The sequence below is a fragment of the Ammodytes marinus genome (assembly GCF_949987685.1).
Source record: "Ammodytes marinus genome assembly, chromosome: 13".
Taxonomy (NCBI): Eukaryota; Metazoa; Chordata; class Actinopteri; order Uranoscopiformes; family Ammodytidae; genus Ammodytes; species Ammodytes marinus.
The window spans coordinates 3,753,714-3,772,939 of record NC_137217.1 but is presented as its reverse complement, the minus strand read 5'-3'; the positions used below and the strand labels follow the sequence as shown (position 1 = coordinate 3,772,939).

Below are 19,226 nucleotides of genomic sequence, written 5' to 3'. Positions count from 1 at the left end.
GGAGAAAAAGATGCACCAACTGTCCGATAATGGTCCCCATAAAATAAATACACGTCTGCAGAGATTTGAATGATTGGAATGTATTGGCCCTTTTAGATAGCACTATTCAAAAGGGTTTTAAAAACTAAAAATAACACATTTAGCGTTTTACTGTATGACAGCATGCGCTTGGCACGAGTGGTCAGCCCAGCCGTCAGCTGCACAAGCCGACCCGGCAGCGATCAGCTGTGAGAGCGCCCACCGTCCTGCTCCACCAGCAGATAGGAACAACGTGCCGGTTAACGGTGGAAATAAATCGCTCGCTTTAGCATTAATGACACATTAAAAGAGGAACTAACATCTACAAATGCGTCAAATAAATAAAATGTTAAGCTGAATGGTGTGCCGTGTATTTTTTGTATCATAAAGAGCAGTGTATGTCTACTAGCCTACATATTTAATACTTAGGCTAACATTTTGAATGAATGCAGCCCCCGTGCCTCAGTGTCCCCCCAGCTGCTCCAAGACGGAGACTGCCCTTACGCAGTCCCATGCAGCCGGTGTGCGCACTATTGAATCAGCTCTCCTACTCAGTTGCACATAAGCTGCTCATTTTTAAGTGATTAATATCTTTATTTCGGTCTTATTTGCACTGCATTTGTATTATCTTCTAATAAGTGTCCAACAAAGTCATCGGCTACCCGGCACAGCCTGCACTGCGAGTCCAAGCTGTTTTCAAATTTGTGTACACGAGCTGAGAGCTGGCGTGGGATTTGAGCGTACCCTACGCTCACGTCCATATTGATAAATGCCGAGATTTGCGTGGAAATGTACGTACACCCATTTTTCTGGTCTACGCAAGATTGATAAATGAGGGCCATTGCATCTATTTATTAACAATATTTATGAATTTAGGCTATATTTTGCTGCTCCAACTCAAATTCAGCCCAGCCAGGCGATAGTTAAGTTTCAGTTTCGTTTTCATCTCCGTGGTATACAGCCGTTTGGACCAGCTGATCGGCTCCCGACAGCCGGAGTCAGTCTGCGTTCCAGTTGTACTGGGAAGTCGGATTTATGGTGCCAGTGATAACTGAACTAAATAATAAAATAAAGCTATCTTCTCCTTCCTATATCTGTCTATCTTTATCCCTCCACTACACACTCAGTCACTACTATCCATGCTAAAAGGAAGCAGGATTATAACCTCATTTAGCACATTATTTTAAAATATTTTATATTATTTATTCTTTTTTTTTCTCCCCCATCTAATTTTGACGATTTTTAGAAAAATGTGTTGGTTTGTAAGCGCTAAGGGAGCATGTTTAAATAAAACCTGTGAACCTTACCTTTTAAATGTATTTTATTTCATGTTTCTATGTGCTACACAGGCTTAGATATTAAGGTTTTGGTAGACTTGACAATTCATACAATTTTTTCAGAAAACCCTCAGGCATTAAGGACATGCATCCTAGATTGCAATAGTCATCAATGGGTTAAATCCAGTTCCAGGGGAAAAAAAAAACCTTTTGATGTGGTCGCTCCTTAACTTGTTTTTTTTTTCTCTCTCTGTGTTTGTGTATTTCCTCCAGGTGTGAGCCGAAAAGCCGACGGCGAGGTGACCAAGCCGGCGTTCGGCTGCCAGGTGATCATCCAGTCAGAGCAGGAGAAACAGATGATGAAGCTCTACCGCAGGGAGGAGAAGAGAGAGAGGAAGAAAGGCAAAGGGACAGAGGAGGGTGACTTCTCAGACGCCGCCGGCCTGACCTTTGACCCCCGAGAGATGAGAGCCCAGCGGTATATATCAACAACACTCCAAACTTTCTTTCTACTCTACCCTCCATCTTCCTTTGTTCTCTATCTGTCCATCCCCTCTTGTGTATCTTAGGTATCAGCACCACAAACCGACACACTTCTGAATTTTTCATGACAGCTTGGCGGGGGCTTTTACAAAGTAAAAAAATAAGAAAAGCACAGCAGCTTGTCACATTTCATTTTTTATTTTTTTTTGTAGAGGATTTTTTCTGAAAGTTAAATTTTTTTCTCAGATGAAAAAACCGAGCAGCGATCTGTTTAATTAAAAAAGTTAGCATGGCCAAATCCAAGCCTATAGTGTGAAGGGAAAAAAGATTAGCGGAGAGAGAGAGGTAAGCTACTTTAGGAAAAAAGAACATAATGCCTCACACACCTGGGCCTCCTTCATTTAAATGATCAACTGCACTATTGATTTCTCCAACAGAAATGTGGATGGATAGGAGGACTGTGTGCGCACAGATTGTGTTGAAATGACATCACTGTTTATTCATACTTTACTTTGACAGAAGATTCTGGATTTGTCTTTTTCATTCAGTTCATTTTTTTTTAACCCATTGATGACGGCTGCTGCGCGATGCCACATTGTATCTCCTGCCTGATGCTGCTTCGCGCAGCATTGTTACTTTATCTAATTTTCATGGCGTGCGCAACATAGAATGCACCATCATTGGTTCAAATACACATGAGGTGGGTTTTGTTGATTTTTTAAGACCATGTGACCACCCAAAAAATGTGTGGTTTGCCGAAAATCACGCCAATCAAAAAAATTATTAATAAATAATAATAAAAAAAATACGCCAGCTGTGTCGGCGATAGTGTATTACAGAACAGTTAGTGGCGTTCGGAGCGCAGAATCAAGGTCTACTATAGGCTACTGACGAAAATCACACAACACATTGCATCTATCTATTAACAATATTTATGAATTTAGGCTATATTTTGCTGCTCCAACTCAAAGTCTGCGTTCCAGTTGTACTGGGAAGTCGGATTTATGGTGCCAGTGATAACTAGGGGTGGGAATCTCTTGGCACCTCACGATTCGATTCGATTCCGATTCAGAGGTCAACGATTCGATTCAAAATTGATTTTCAATGCATCTCAATGCAAAACATTTTTTATGTACATACCCATGTGTGAATTTCAAAAATATATTTATATGCACATCTGAGTTTGCTACTCAGAGTTTGCTAATCACTTCCTACTTTTGTGATGATCATTAAAGACAATCAACAGATGAATTACCTTCTCTAATATTGTATTAAGAGAAAAGCTTTTCTTGTCACAAATATGACTTTCTATGAACAGTGCAATAATCAATGCAGCTTTCAACACAATATGGAAGTATGTAAAAACTAAACCGATTCAGTTTTATTTTATTTCTAATCTCGTAAATCATGTTTCTATAGGATTTCTATTCTATTATCTATTTTCTATGTCATTTCAACACATTGTACAAAAAGTATGGCTTGGAATTCAGCAGAGATAAAGCCTGTGCAAGTGATGGGTTTGCTGCTCTCAGCCCTTTTGAAGCCACTTTGGAAACAACTCGCACATGTGTAGTGTGCATGCGCAATGGCGCAGGAAGTATTAGTATTTACAAAAAAAAAAAAAAAAAAATTATTAAAAAAAAAAATCGATTATTAACTTTTCTGAATCGATTCAGAATCGTTCGAGAGAGAATCGATATTAATCGGAAAATCGATTTTTTTTCCCACCCCTAGTGATAACTGAACTAAATAATAAAATAAAGCTATCTTCTCCTTCCTATATCTGTCTATCTTTATCCCTCCACTGCACACTCCGTCACTACTATCCATGCTAAAAGGAAGCAGGATTATAACCTCGTTTAGCACATTATTTTTAAATATTTTATATAATTTATTAATTGTTTTCTCCCCCATCTAATTTTGACGATTTTTAGAAAAAAAAGTTGGTTTGTAAGCGCTAAGGGAGCATGTTTAAATAAAACCTGTGAACCTTAACTTTTTAAATGTATTTTATTTCATGTTTCTATGTGATACACAGGCCTAGATATTAAGGTTTTGGTAGACTTTACAATTCATACTATTTTTTCAGAAAACCCTCAGGCATTAAGGACATGCATCCTAGATTGCCATAGTCATCAATGGGTTAAGATAATTTTTCGGATTTTTTAAAAACTTAATTAGACAGCTTTGGAGGGACAGAGTTGAAATGGGTCAAAGACGGGGAATGACACGCAGAGAACTGACCACAGGTCGGATTTGAACCAGGGTCTGCTGCGAGGCCTGAGCCTCTAGCCACTACACCACCCCCCGCCCTTCATTCAGTTGATCTTGAAGCACCTTTAAGTTACATGTCATTTAGCAGACGTTTTTATCCAACGCGACTTACAACTGGACCACACATTCATACACGTGCAAGCTATCTATCGGGAGCAATTTAGGGTTCTGTTTTTTTGTTCATGTTCCATATATCTTGTGTTGTGTTTAACAGAGAGCAGGCCCTGTTGACAGCCCGACGTGAGCCTGTCCTCAGCAGAGAGAGGGTGTATGAACGTATTCGATATCCCAATGTCTACGACTGCTATGCAGAGGCCACCAAAGCACCTGCCTTCGTCGGAGGAGCCAGGGTGAGGCTCCACTTTTTATGCACACCGTGTGATGTATCTTTTTACCTTCAAAATAGTAACACAATTGAAGTCTTCCAAGTTGAAGAGGTAGAATTCTCCTTTTCTATTTACATTAGTGAAATGTGGGACCACAACGGTGTCACCACGTCATCTAATCTGTTAATATGACGTAATCTCTGTGCAAAAGGGGCTACTGTCTATTATTACATTACATTACACATTATTTATATAATTTGGTATGTTCATGTAACATGTACTCATTCAATCGTGTGACAGTTTGTTTGATATAGGGATTCAAAAATCGCTTTCTGGACAAATATAGCTGAATTTTAATAGTTTCATTTCAATATCTATACTATTTTGTGACTTTGGAAATCCTTCAAAGTTTTCCAGTGTACTTTCAAACCCAGGTATGTTGTTTTTGAGTCTTTGAGGTCATTTGTGTTTTTTTTTCTTTGTGTGTGTGTGTGTGTGTGTGTGTGTGTGTGTGTGTGTGTGTTTGCATGCACCTGTGACATTCAGTTGCTGCTACCCGAGGGAATCCGCAGAGAGAACATCAAGATGTATGAAGAGGTGGAGATCCCACCCAACGAACCCATGCCTCTTGGCTTTGAAGAGAAAGCTGTCTACATCTCTGAGCTGGATGAGGTAGGAGTGTGTGGGGGGGTGTGTGTGACTGACTGACATCTCCGAAGTCGTGTTGTCTTGATGTTTCTGTTTTTTTGTCCGTTTGTGTTACAACAAACAAACAAACAAACAAACAAACAATTGATAATTAAAAGGTAAAGTTTGAGGTGCTGGTAGAAGGTTTTTTAGTATGTATATACAGTCATATGAAAAAGTTTGGGAACCCCTCTCAGCCGGCATTATAATTGACTCTGCTTTCACAAAAAAAATATAAAAGTGGTATGTCTTTAATTTACCAGGAACAGCTAAGTACTGGGATGTTTTCCAAACAAAGATTTTTTGAAAAGCAGTATTTGGTTGTATGAAATAAAATAAAATGTGAAAAACTGGCTGTGCAAAAATGTGGGTACCCTTGTGGTTTTGTTAATTTTAATGCCTGTAACAGCATGTAAAACTGATGACTTTAAACACAAAGTTGGTCGGATTATGTTAAGCCTTGAACCTCATAGAAATGTCTGTTTAATCATGAGAAAATGTATTTTAGGTGCCTAAATGCAAGTTGCACTTCTCTTTGACTCTCTGCTGAAGTGAGACAGAATGGGATCATCAAAACAGCTCCCAAAAGATCTGAAAAACAAAGATTGTTCATTGTCATGGTTTAGGGGAAGGCTACAAGAAGCTTTCCCAAAGGTTTCAATTGTCAATTTCGACTGTAGGGAACGTTGTCAGGAAATGGAAGGACACAGGCACAGTGGCAGTTAAACCCAGGCATGGCAGACCAAGAAAAAAACAGGAGCGGCATAGGTGGAGGATTGTGAGAATGGTTGCACACAACCCACAGATCACCTCCAAAGACCTGCAAGAACATCTGGCTGCAGATTGTGTATCTGTACATCGTTCAACAATTCAGCGCAATTTGCACCAAAACATCTGCTTTTTATAAAGACCAAATAACTTAATTTTTGTCTCATCAGTCCAAAGCATTTTCTTCCAATATGAATCTGGCTTGTCTAAATGAGCTTTTGCATACTCCATGCAACTGTATCTGTGGCGTGGGCGCAGAAAGGGCTTCCTTGTCATCACCTGGCCATACAGATGTTTTGGTGCAAATTGCACTGATTTGTTGAACCATGTACAGATACACAATCTGCAGCCAGATGTTCTTGCAGGTCTTTGGAGGTGATCTTTGGGTTGTGTGCAACCATTCTCACAATCCGCCGCATATGCCGCTCTTGTACTTTTCTTGGTCTGCTAGACCTGGGTTTAACTGCAACTGTGCCTGTGTCCTTCCATTCCCTGACAACGTTCCTTACAGTGGAAATTGACAATTGAAACCTTTGGGAAAGCTTCTTGTAGCCTTCCCCTAAACCATGATAATGAATAATCTTTGTTTTTAAGATCTTTTGGGAGCAGTTTTGATGATCCCATTCTGTCTCACTTCAGCAGAGAGTCAAAGAGAAGTGCAACTTGCATTTAGGCACCTAAAATACATTTTCTCATGATTAAACAGACATTTCTATGAGGTTCAAGGCTTAACAACATAATCCAACCAACTTTGTGTTTAAATTCATCAGTTTTACATGCTGTTACAGGCATTAAAATCAACAAAACCACAAGGGTACCCATATTTTTGCACAGCCAGTTTTTCACATTTTATTTTATTTCATACAACCAAATACTGCTTTTCAAAAAATCTTTGTTTGGAAAACATCCCAGTACTTAGCTGTTCCTGGTAAATTAAAGACATACCACTTTTATATTTTGACTCTGAAAGCAGAGTCAATTATAATGCCGGCTGAGAGGGGTTCCCAAACTTTTTCATATGATTGTATATATATATATAGCAGTGGCTTTATTGTACAGCAATCTTGGCAAGTAAATGAACAAGCATACTTTCCAAAATGTTGAGCTATTTTCTATTATGCTGATTTAGCTTGAAACTTTGACTGATCTGGTTATTAGGCTTAATGCAAAATAGTACATGATGAAAGATCATTTGTTAGTGAATGAGCCCAAGCCTTTTTCTCTGTGCCACATAAGGCCTCAATTCCCCCTTTTCCACCAAGGAGAACCGGGTTCCAATTCCGGGCCAGTGCTAGCACCGGTTCACAGCTGGTTCTACTGGTTTGCATTACGTTTCAGTAGGATCATTGTTTTTGAATATGGCGGTCACTAAGTTCTAGTTGGTCTGGTTGGTCAAGGATAATCCCCCCTCCGGCCCCTTGACTAAGCAGTTCCCAGTTCCAGAGCATAAAGGAGTTGGTTCTGCTCTGTCAAACAATATATTTTTTTAAATTAAAGGCCGAACTGCAAAGGAGTTCAATGAGCACTGATTTGGAATACACTGGTTGAGTCCAGGCCTGGCTCTGGCTGCACATTATGACGTTGAAAATGTACCTGATGTTTTAATGTTGTTTTGGGTGTGACTGCCCGTCCTGCTTGTCTGTTTCTGTGCTAAAGTGATTGAACTGATGCTCGGTGCTTTAGGCAAAAAGCTCAACTAGAAGCCTTGTGTATTTGCTGCAGTGCCGACAGTGGAAGCACACACACATTGAAAGGAGTGAATACGTCCATGAGTTCAACTTATCAGAGACAGTTAAGGGTCTGTCCAGGGGAAGAAATAGCAGCACGCAATTAACCAGATTCAAAAGAAAAATACAACGCCATTCTCCAACTTAGTTCCATCACGATTAACCCCTTAACGCTGACAGCCTTAGATCAACTATTATAGCAGTCAAACCACCTGCACTGTATTACTCTGCCAGCTTTGCATATCACAAAGCTGACAAAGTCTTGGCATTTAAAAGTAAATCTGTCTGAACACAACAGGTGTGTTGAGCTGCCAGGAGAGTGGCTGTGTATATGTATAGCCCCTGTTATCCTCCATGGCAGTGAATGGTGCAGTAATGGCCCAGTGAGTGATGTTCCCTTCTTAATGGAAGTGCTGTAGCTCTCAGCCGGCTGTCAGCTGACACAATGACCGATCAGTCTGACTGACACCTTGACTGACAAACCCACACTCATATATATATACTGGTGCACATATTCCCTCTCTGGTCTCTGGCAGCCTTAAAGCAGAACCCCAGCCGGCCTGTAATAGTGGGCGGTATAGGGCTTGAAAGACAGGAGAGTTCAGCATGAGCAGTCCAGTCCTCAAACGCTCCACACACACACATCACTGTCTCTGCTCCCATCCTGTCTAGCGCAGGTGGCATTGGTAATCCATCATCACTGCATCAGTAGTGAAGATGCAACCGTGCAAAATGTCATCACCTCTCTCTCTCTCTCTCTCTCTGAATCTGGCCCTCTTTGTTAATGCAGCCACTAAAGAACCATCACCCATAAACCTCACTAGAAGTATTTTGTCACACTTCAGGAGACTATAGTGTAACCGCTCGCCTCTCTTAACCTTCCTGTCACTCATGCTAATGTACATCATAATAAGAACAGGTCCAGCTTTGGTGCGTGTTTGTGCTAGTGTGTGTGTGTGTGTGTGTGTAATTGACTGTTTGGGGATGGAAGTGTGTGCCATGACAAATTGATAGGCGCATGGTTTAATCACATTTACGTGGTTGCTCTTGTTGTTCTCACAGTTTCTGATACTGGCTCAGGTGTGCGTGTGCACAGTGTGTGTGTGTTCTGAGGTCTTTTAAATGCCTGTCAATTTCAATCCCCCATCATCAGGGTGATCTCTGATTCATCTGGCTGTGACAGGGCTGTACAGTGCGACAGTTTTGATCGCATTTGCTACTGAAATTGATCACGTGCGATGATGAATACAAGTACACTCGCACGAGTGCTAATGAGCAAATGCTGTCTGTTTGAGACACAGAGGAGTGCTGCACAACACTGCTACATTAACACTCTCCAAATTCGGGTAAATGTAGTCTTAGGCAAGTAAGTTATTGAGTCCACCCTCCACTTTGGCTGGTGAAAGATGTGTGCTCGGGACCTAGAGTCTAATACACTTCACCAACGGTAATAACCGGAAGGAGACGGCACGCAGTTAAGTTAGCGCGTGTGTAAACAGAACATTTCCTGTGCGCCTTCACATTAAAAGCATGTTACTAGCCAAACGTGAGTTGACTTTTATGAAGCCGGTAAGAACAGGAAGTTCGCACTTCACAGCCCTGCAGTGCGCTAGCTTGAAAATCAACTGCTTCAGCTGCAGAGAGCAGTCAACAACAGTAGTCTATTTAAACAAAGTTTGAAATAACTGATAAGCCACTGAAGAACTACTCCCAACACATTCACAACAACCTATTTAACCTATCCTAAATTGTACCAATATGTATACTTATTTATTTAATAGGCTATATGTTTTAAAGTTAGGTTTTAATTAACAGAAGGACATTTAACAAAAATGTTTATTATTATGAATATAATAATGATATGTATATACAAAAAATATATAGATATTAATTTTATGGGGAGAAATATTTCTGAATCAGCAAAAAATTGCAATTGGCAGGTTAGATTATTTTGTCTAAATTACAATCAGTGCACCCCTATTAATTTTTCTACAATTATTACTGCACACACTAGGATATGACATTAATTGAGAATTTCAAATGAGACCAAGATGACAGGCTAAAAGGTAATTAGAGCGAAATGCATGGGTTAAGGTTATGCAAGTTTTCGATCATACTTTGTGTGCTACTGAATTTATTTTTGTGCTACTGATTTTTTTTGCTTGCTAGCACCAGTGCTACCACCTAAAAAAATAAGCGTGCAGCCCTGCTGTGAAGCCTTTCATAAATAATAGGGACGTGTCTAAAGAAAGGTTTGTGTTTGACAGTCCAACAGCATTTTGTTTCTATAGATAGCAGTGTGGTAATGACGGCTCCATGGCTGCATTCCAACTAGTGCTTGAAACTTTGGCAAGTTAAAAGAAGTGTGCAGTGTGAAGCCGAGTGGAGGAAACTCTAATCTGACTCACATCTTAAGCAGCCTGGAAAATAGTTTGTAAAAAAAGGGTTTGCTTTGCTTCTCTGTGTTAAGTGGAGATTTTCTTTTCAAGGTGGATTCTTCCAGGGATTCAATGATGTCGTAACAAGTCAATGTCCTAGAAACAAGGAACATACCTTATCAATGTGTAGAAGGAGCTGTTTAGAGCTTTATTGAATATGCCATGCATGAGTAGTGTCGGGGATTCAGGATCCCAGTTGAAGAATCTAAGGAATTTAATTTACTGGCAGTCATGTTTTGGTTGCCTGAAGTGAAAACATAATTGCCATTTTTTGTTGAGATAGTGAGATAGATACTGTGGGTTTATTCTAAGGCCTAATAATGAAAATCCAATATTGAAGAATGTTTTAAGGCTTCATTACAGTTAACTGAAAATGAACAATACGTTTGTGTTTTTCATGATTCTGAATTTGATTCATAAGTGAAATATGATGATTTCACATCACACATGATAAAGGAGGGCCTTTAAAACACAGGTAATGCATGAGACTCATGTAGGCTAATATAGGCGTTTACTTTGCGGCTGAACTGAACAAAAGGAAAAAAAATTGTTAAATCTTTGTATTAAAGAAAAATCTCATTTGAGTCGGTTAAAGCCTTATAACACATTGAGATCTGACATTATTCCCCAAAGTGTTACTGTAAAATAGCCTTGGACAATGTAATAGAGAAAAACGTTACCCCATGCCTGTGTTCTAATTAAGTAAATGCACCATTGCATGCCCAGCGCTGACTGGTTCCCATTGTAACATCCATATTTAAAAGTCACTAATGCCACACCAGTTCTTCTGCATTGTTTACCATACATTTAGAGTATTCTGAAGTAGGGGAGACCGGGGCTAGTGGGCACACTTTTTACTCTAGTGAGAATTGCTCATCACCTAAACATCTTTCAATAGTTATTCCTACATTCAATTGAAGCATAGGGTGTTGGCTTGAAATGTGCAACCCTCACTTTTTTCTAACTTATTGTAATAAAGAAAGACATTTACCATCAAAGACACTCTAACACACTGTGACCCGATTCTGGATATTTACAGCCCCTTCTGGTTCCGAGCTATAACGATTGTGACAACCAACCCGTGTGACATATAACCCCGTTCTCCCCTACTGCCTTAGAATCTCCTTGAAGACTGAAACTAAAATAATTTCCCCCATCATCTTTGTATTCTCTTACGCCCCAAAAGGTTCTTCTGTTTTTTCTCCCTCACGCTCTCCCTTCCTAGCTCACCAGCAGCTGTTTATCCTCCATTCTCTTATGTCCCTGTGTAAGTGATATAGATTGATATGGAAGCGCTTGTGCTGAGCGATGTGAATTAGCCTCAGTCAAAAGCAGCGGCTCTATTCATTAACTTAAGCCCGGGCAACTCTTAGAAACAAAGTGCTCCCGGCTCCTGCTTGAAGCGCCGACAACACAATGCCTAATAAGTCTTTACGTTGCTGTTAGGGAAAAGGGCTTTTGAAACAGTCTGACACCACCACTCCTCTTCCCCGTTTACACTGAGTGCCCATTGTCATTTATTGAATGCTGTAATGGCAAAACAGGGGCTGTGCTATGCCTTTTAATAGCTCTGTGAAACATTCAAAGTGGGGGAATTTATTAGGGTGCTTTTTAAACTAATGAATCAGGGGTCTAGGCGTCCTGCACCTGCCACCGTGGTAAAAGCTTTCCTAATTTAGCCGAATAAATATGTTGTGAGTGAGAGTAAGTATCACTCTTTAGTTAGTACTGATGGACCAAACACAGAGGGAAATGTACACTTCTACACTGCATTGCTGATGTACCTTTATAATACTGACTGCAGAATGGACAGTGGATCTCAAATGAACCCTTGACCAATTGCACATCCTGTGAACTTTACTAATGGATAGGGATATCCTCAAACACATTGGGCCTCATTTATCAACCATGCGCAGACCAGAAAAGTGGGTGTACGCACATTTCAAGGCAAACCTCGGCATTTATCAATTTGGACGTGAGTGTAGGCTAGCTCAAATCTCACGCCAGCTCTCACCTCGTGTACGCAAGTTTGTGAACAGCATGGACTTGCAGTGCCGGGTAGCCGATGACTTTGTCGGACAATTGTTAGCAAATCATACTAATGCAGAGTGTTTGCTCAGACCGAGATCCATGTCGTAAAACCTGTGGACAAGGCCTCTAAACTGAGAAAATATATGGGGCATGATATTCAAATTACGATTGTTTTCAGCCGCCGCATTTATTTACGCTGAGATTGGCGAGGTACGACAGTTTGATAAATCCCACGTGATACCTGCCGTAGGATGATATTTGCGCCAAGATCTGCACCAGTTTCCATGCAAGTTTGATAAATGAGGCCCCTTGTGAGAGATGACACATCACATCACCACAGGGAAACATTCTGTAGACAGAGAGCAGGAGTAGGAGGAGCAGCAGTTATGAGTGGAGCTCGGTTTTGGTAAAAATGTGGTTCTAGCAGAGATACATGGTTTGTGTTAGCATGGAAATCCAGAACCTCATCTAGAACGATATAGGGTCTGGCCACTATCAATTGACCTTCCCAACTCAAGGGGTGGCATACGCGTGCATTTCAAATACCATTGCATGCAATTGGATAGCACTACGACCAATCAGAGCAATGAACAAGGCCCCGTTTGTTTAGCAAATAATAAGGGTAACTGGTAAATTAAACTTTTGCCGTGGTTGGTTGGCAAAACAGAACATTCCTATTTCTGGCTAATGAAAGATTTGAGTGCCGTCTTCCAAATCGTTAAGTGTCGAGGCCAAAGCTATCTCAAACTCAAACAACATATCCGCAGCTATCTCTGTTGTTTACTAGCACGGCTTCGACGGCGCACGCACAGCACTGTCGTCATCCGGTTACGTCCGCCCCAGAGCCCCATACATAGGGCTCTGGCCCGCCCTTATAAGAAAGAACCAATTGAAACGTAGCTCAGAATTTTCTGACATATTTAATGAGCTTCAATGGAGAGTGTCCAGGCCAACAGGCGCAGCAAATGTAATTTGCCAGCGGCAGGTCTGGATTTCAAGTCTAGGTTTGTGTTTTAATAACGTTTTACTGTCTTTACCTGTCCAGTCCTCCACTTTGTATTCCGTATTTATTCTCCACTTTCTTTCACCAACCTACATATATTTTTCTTCATGTAATGTAGAATACAATACGCTGTGTGAAGGCTACTGCAGCCTTTGTGTGGGCAAATCATTACAGACATATTCACCACTGTGCTGCTCTGAGCTTTTTCTTTTTTAACAAAAAAAAAGACAGTTTTCATTCAGTCATTATCATTAGCTTCTACACTGGCTTTTTCAATTGAGGTTAATGACTGAAACACCACCCCAGAAGAGTGGTGTTTTCTTGTTTATTTTACCTCCTTCCTTTATTGAAAAATGCATTTAAATGCTCATTAAACAAAGGCTATTCCACCTCTATCATTCCCCTTGTTTGATAAGTAGCCTCATGTATGCTTTGGCATTTAACTCATGTTCAATTGGTATTTGGAGGCCGAATGTGTGCCGAGAAAATATTTCCCATACAATAACTGTGAAGATAAACACACCACCACATATTCTAGTAGGGCAGAAGTGATCATTGAGAGGGATTATTTTTGTGTGACTCTATAATTAACGTTTCATTAAAATGTTGCATAGTGTGCCCTTTAAGAATTAAATGTGGAATCAACAATTATGGAGAATGCTTGTTGTCAAATCTCTTTCTCTAAAAATCAGTGAATACCCTCTACCTGTGCACTGAAAAAAAATCCAGTGTTAATACACAGCCTATAGGCTCTGTTAATGGGCATGTTGCTAACTATGGGCCAATTTGTTTTCACACCCCTTGTTTACATACCAGTTTACAGAGCCTAGGCTGTGCTATAATAACACCAGATATTTGTTAGCGTGATCAGGTAGTTCATGTTGAGGAGATATTCACTGACTTTGGGGGGGGGGGGAAGGTGATTTGACAACAAGTATTCTCCAGAATCACTGACTCCACCTATAATGATTTAGGAGTGGATGGATTGTAGTGATCCCTGTGGTTTTATAATGGTAATGCAATGATAGTCTTTTAAAACATTGCTTTCTCAACATGATTTCTATTGGTTCGATTCCCCGCCTACCCGCCACATGTCGAAGTGTCCCTGGGACTCAAATCAACCATTATAAGTTGATGTGTTTTAACATGTGGGGAAATGGATGCTAGAAAAAGGTGGTACTGTTATCTAGTAGCTTCCAGCATCACTCACTGCACCATGCTTTGATTATCTGTGCTGTTGACAGCTTTCCCTCTCCTTTCCAATGCAGGAAGCACTCAGTGTATAGAAGCATGGGCCTGCAAAGATGAGGCAGAAGTGAACAGCTCTCCATCCATAATTAATCCACCTTGATTGCATTTCCTAATCCAGTTTTGATGTGGTCCCCCCCCCCCCCCCCCCCACACAGCACACAACTGTGGCTCTGTGTGTGTGTGTGTTTGCTTAGACTTGCTAAACACAAGCTCTGAGTCTCTTCAAGGCTTCTTTGAAAAATATCAAGGGTTCAAGACTTTTTTACAATACCGTCAGATGGAGTGGCAGGAATCTCAAATGTAAGCGCATCGTAAAACAATCGAATCTCCGTTAAAGGAATACTTCACCCATACGGAACCGGCGTTCTATCATTATAAAATCGCTATTATTATATAATTAAGGAGGTTTTTCTTCCCTCAGTCTTCCCTTGGCCCAGCTGTCCTGTTAATCCTAACCCTACATTTTTACCATTGTGATGTAAAAATGATAGACAGTGAGACCATAAAACACTCTTTCTGCCTTTTCTCAGGCTAGGATCAACCGATTTAAAAAAAAAAAAAAAAATCACATTTATACTACATAGGATCTCAGAGTTCAATACACCTTCATATTACCACCGGTGAAGTAGGTCTTTAACCACTGGAAACAGGTGTGTGCATTGTTTCTATCAGTGTGTAATTGAAATGCAGTGCAGTTTGAAAGTTTGTGAACCCCTTGAGCATTTTGGAATTTTATTGTGTTTAACCATTATTAATACATTTTTATCAATACCAGTATTTTTTATATGAAATAACAGATGTTTGTTTATCAATTCAACATTTTTATTTTCCAGAAATCAATTGTTAAAAGAGATAAAACAAATTATTTGCTAACTGTTGTATCTGCAAAAGTTTGTGAACCCTGAGCTGCATTGCTTAAATCGAGCAGGTAAAAACAATCAGGTGGGCCAAACTGATTGATGAAATAGACCAATGTAATGAGAGATCTTTATGGAAGAAATTGGGTGGCACAAGGTAAAACAAAGAAAACACCAAGTCAGTTTAGGCTCACCAAACTGAACCCATACAGGTCAGACATGCTAAAAGGGAAAACAATCTCAGAGGATCTCAGGAAGAGAGATGTGATGCTGCACATTTGTCTGGGGACAGCTATACATTAATTTAAAAAAAGTTTGAGCTCCATAGGTCCACCATGAGGCAGATCATCTACAAATGGAGAGCTTTAAGAGTGACTGAACATCTGCCTAGAAGTGGACTTCCTTCAAAAATATCCACAAGCACCACAAAAAAAGTGATTTTTCAGTTAAAAGCCAACCCAAACATTACGTCTAGTGATTTATATTAATACCAGTATTTTTTATATGAAATAACAGATGTTTTTTTATCAATTCAAAATTTTTCTTTTCCAGAAATCAATTGTTAAAAGAGATAAAACAAATTATTTGCCAACCGTTGTATCTGCAAAAGTGTGTGAACCCTGAGCTGCATTGCTTAAATCGAGCAGGTAAAAACAAAGTTGTGACAAGCAGTTTTGTTCTTTTTTGAGAGCAGAGGCTTCTTCAGCAACCCTCCCATGAAAGCCATGTTGACTGTGTGTTCTCCTTATTGTGGAACCATGCACATCTGTGCCAGATGCTGCAAGAGAGGTCTGCAAATCACTAGACGTAATGCGATAGTTAAGTTTCATTTTTGTTTTCATCTCCGTGGTATACAGCCGTTTGGACCAGCTGATCGGCTCCCGACAGCGAGAGTCAGTCTGCGTTCCAGTTGTACAGGGAAGTCGGATTTATGGTGCCAGTGATATATATATTTGTGTAGAGACAGAGTTGAAATGGGGCAGAGAGGGGAGTGACATGCAGAGAACGACCGCGGGCCGGAATCGAACCCGGGTCCGCTGCTGGCCGAGGCCCATGGGGGGCTGAGCTAAGGGCGCCCCCATGCCAGTGATAATTGAACTAAATAATAAAATAAAGCTATCTCCTCCTTCCTATATCTGTCTATCTTTATCCCTCCACTGCACACTCAGTCACTACTATCCATGCTAAAAGGAAGCAGGATTATAACCTCATTTAGCACATTATTTTTAAATATTTTATATTGTTTATTCTTTTTTTCTTCTCCCCCATCTAATTTTGACGATTTTTAGAAAACTGTGTTGGTTTATAAGCGCTAAGGGAGCATGTTTAAATAAAACCTGTGAACCTTAACCTTTAAATGTATTTTATTTCATGTTTCTATGTGCTACACAGGCTTAGATATTAAGGTTTTGGTAGACGTTGACAATTCGTAGTATTTTTTCAGAAAACCCTCAGGCATTAAGGACATGCATCCTAGATTGCCATAGTCATCAATGGGTTAATGGGAAATGTGTACATTTGACTGATAAATAATTTTAGCTCCCTTAGAGGGGAGCAAATGTAAAAAGTGTCTCACATTACCCCGTTCTCCCCTATATTTTTTTGCTTTACCTTAGTTATTTTCATGATGTTGTCAAATGAATTGAGATGTTGTATGGGCTGCAGTATATATTTGATTTGATAAGGGTATACCATGGCTCTTCACCAGGGGCCTCTTTTATAACGGTGTGCATAGAAACTATCCTAAAACATTGCGTCCGCACAAAGCCAAAAATGTGCTGCGCCTCACCTCCCAGTTTCATCCCACAATCTACCATACATGGCGAATGCTAAATAGCTCCTGAATATGATGACGCTCTTAATAAGCACGGAATTTTGACTGACATGAGGAAAAAAGGGAGGCAACCGCCCACAAAGAAAGCGACTGGGAAGGAAGAAAGCCTGTGACGTGCATGTGCTGCAGTAACTGGCACACAAACGCACACGCGCGCGCTTATCACATATCATGATTGGCACAGTCGTTATAGTCTTTGTAAAGCAGTTTCGCCCACCTTTGTGCTGTATGCAATATCACGTAGTAGCGTACCTGTATTACTATATGCCTATATAAAATGGTTTGACAAGTGAAATAATGCCTATAGTCTATTCGAGAGCATTGTTTATCTCCCGTGAGATCCACACATTTCCAACAACGTCAGATTATAGTTTAATATTCCAGGGTGAATTGTTATGGGAAAGAGATGCGTGTAATGATTTGCTAAATTCATAACATGATTTTATCTAACAAAATATACAGTTTTAATTAATATCTGTTGGGCTTAACTTTGTACAAAACTACTTTTTACACACCTCTTAAAATTTGCTCTCCCGCTGGCCACTCACGGAAACACCTCCCGGCGTATAGGATATTATTATAGAGTAGCGCTATAAGATTCAATTTATAAAATAACCAAAACATGTAGACCTAGGCTACTTGATAAGTAATTCAACCTACATCACAACTGCATGCCATATACTACAGTAGCCATATATTCGCAACTATAGGTAAGCTTATACATTTTATTGACTAAATATATTGGGTGCCAAGCATCATTTGTCTGGGTTTTTCTGATGACTGAGCTTTATTTCGTGGTGTTGCCATTGAGTTTCGCTGATTCCCCGAGTCAGGAAAACCTTGCGGTAGCTCTACGCATGGTCGAAAGTTGGCGTGGGAATACGCACACTTCTCCGCAAAGAATGTTTTTATGAATACCAACGTTTGTCACCGCACATTTTCCCGCACATTTCTGTCTGTCTACGCAAGGTTTTTGTGCGCCGCAAGCTTTATAAATGAGGCCCCAGGTGTTTATGGATGAAGTGATGGATTACCTCACTCTTTGCTCTCTCTCCCTCCACTCCCAGCTCTCCCTCTCCCCCTCTTCTTCCTCCTGCTGCTGCTGCTGCTTTGTAGGGAAATGAATAGTCCTCCTGTTTGCTGCATCCGCATCTCACTCTGTCAAACTCCACACTATGCATCTGGTACTGAGGCTCCGTGTGCATGTGTGTGCTCAGCATGCATGTGGACCTATAGGTTTGGCCTTGGGATTTGTGGTGCGTGTTTGAGAGGCTGTATGTGTGTGTGTATGTGTGTTTGAAAGTGTGTGTGTGTTTGAAAGTGTGTGTTTTGTCGAGGTGCTTGGCCAGGCCATTTAGTACTCTGCATGCAGGCTTGGAGCAGGCTGATAAGCTGTTTATAAAAAAAACTGGCAATTAAAAGTTGATCAGGCTGTCAATTCAAATGGAATGAAATGGAACCAGAAAGTAATTAAAAGGATGGCTTGAAAATGACAACAATTATATCTCTTAGCTTCCCCATTACCGATGCACAGGGGAATTTAATTAGTTTAGCAGCTCATGTAGTGACTCATACAGTAAACACACACAATAACACAAAAAATAGCAGCCATAAGAAAATTTAAAAAACCTGGTAGCTGCTTCTTGTGTATACACACATATATTGGCCATATCAGTTTCACTATTAAATCTTTACCGACAGGAAGGCTTATGGATATGCACAACATTGGTGTCCCAATTAGTGTGTTTTTAAGTGGCTGGTGGATTGGCAAGGTATTCCCAGTCCTCCCAGTTTTGCCCATATGGCCGTAGGCTGTGTATCCGCTGTGTTAATGAGCCTGTCAGCTTCCATCCCACTCAGCGTTGGGCCCAAGATGGTCTGAGGGGCTCCTTATGCACAGTAGTATGTACTGCTTACACTTTATAGAGACAGCATACACCGCTAAATCCCTCACTTTACTATCAGTATAACATTTAGTTAGTTTATATCTTTTGATGCACAGCCAGAGATCGCTCATTGACTTAGCGTCTTTCTAACATGTTTTTTTTAGCGATGCAGGGTCCTGCTCCTAGCCAGCTGGCTTTTTAGAAATGTCTTCTTCCCCCAGACTCTTACCAGCTGCTCTCATCCCAAAACTTTATTTAACCCTGCTGCTGAAAAGATTGACCACAGATGTGTATGGTCCTATATTGGCCAACTGGGCTCTGCATTGCTTTCTGCTCCACTGTTATATAAGTGCTGGGGGCCCTGGT

General features: G+C 40.4%; 1 protein-coding gene across 1 annotated transcript in view; it reads left to right on the top strand.

Annotated features, from left to right (window-relative positions):
- ascc3 (activating signal cointegrator 1 complex subunit 3) overlaps positions 1 to 19,226 on the top strand; it is a 202,833-nt gene that overhangs the window by 34,858 nt on the left and 148,749 nt on the right. The window contains exons 6-8 of the mRNA XM_080039406.1: positions 1,569 to 1,773; positions 4,267 to 4,402; positions 4,925 to 5,050. Of these exons, the coding sequence (XP_079895532.1) occupies positions 1,569 to 1,773; positions 4,267 to 4,402; positions 4,925 to 5,050 (467 nt within the window). The remainder of the gene's footprint in view (positions 1 to 1,568; positions 1,774 to 4,266; positions 4,403 to 4,924; positions 5,051 to 19,226) is intronic.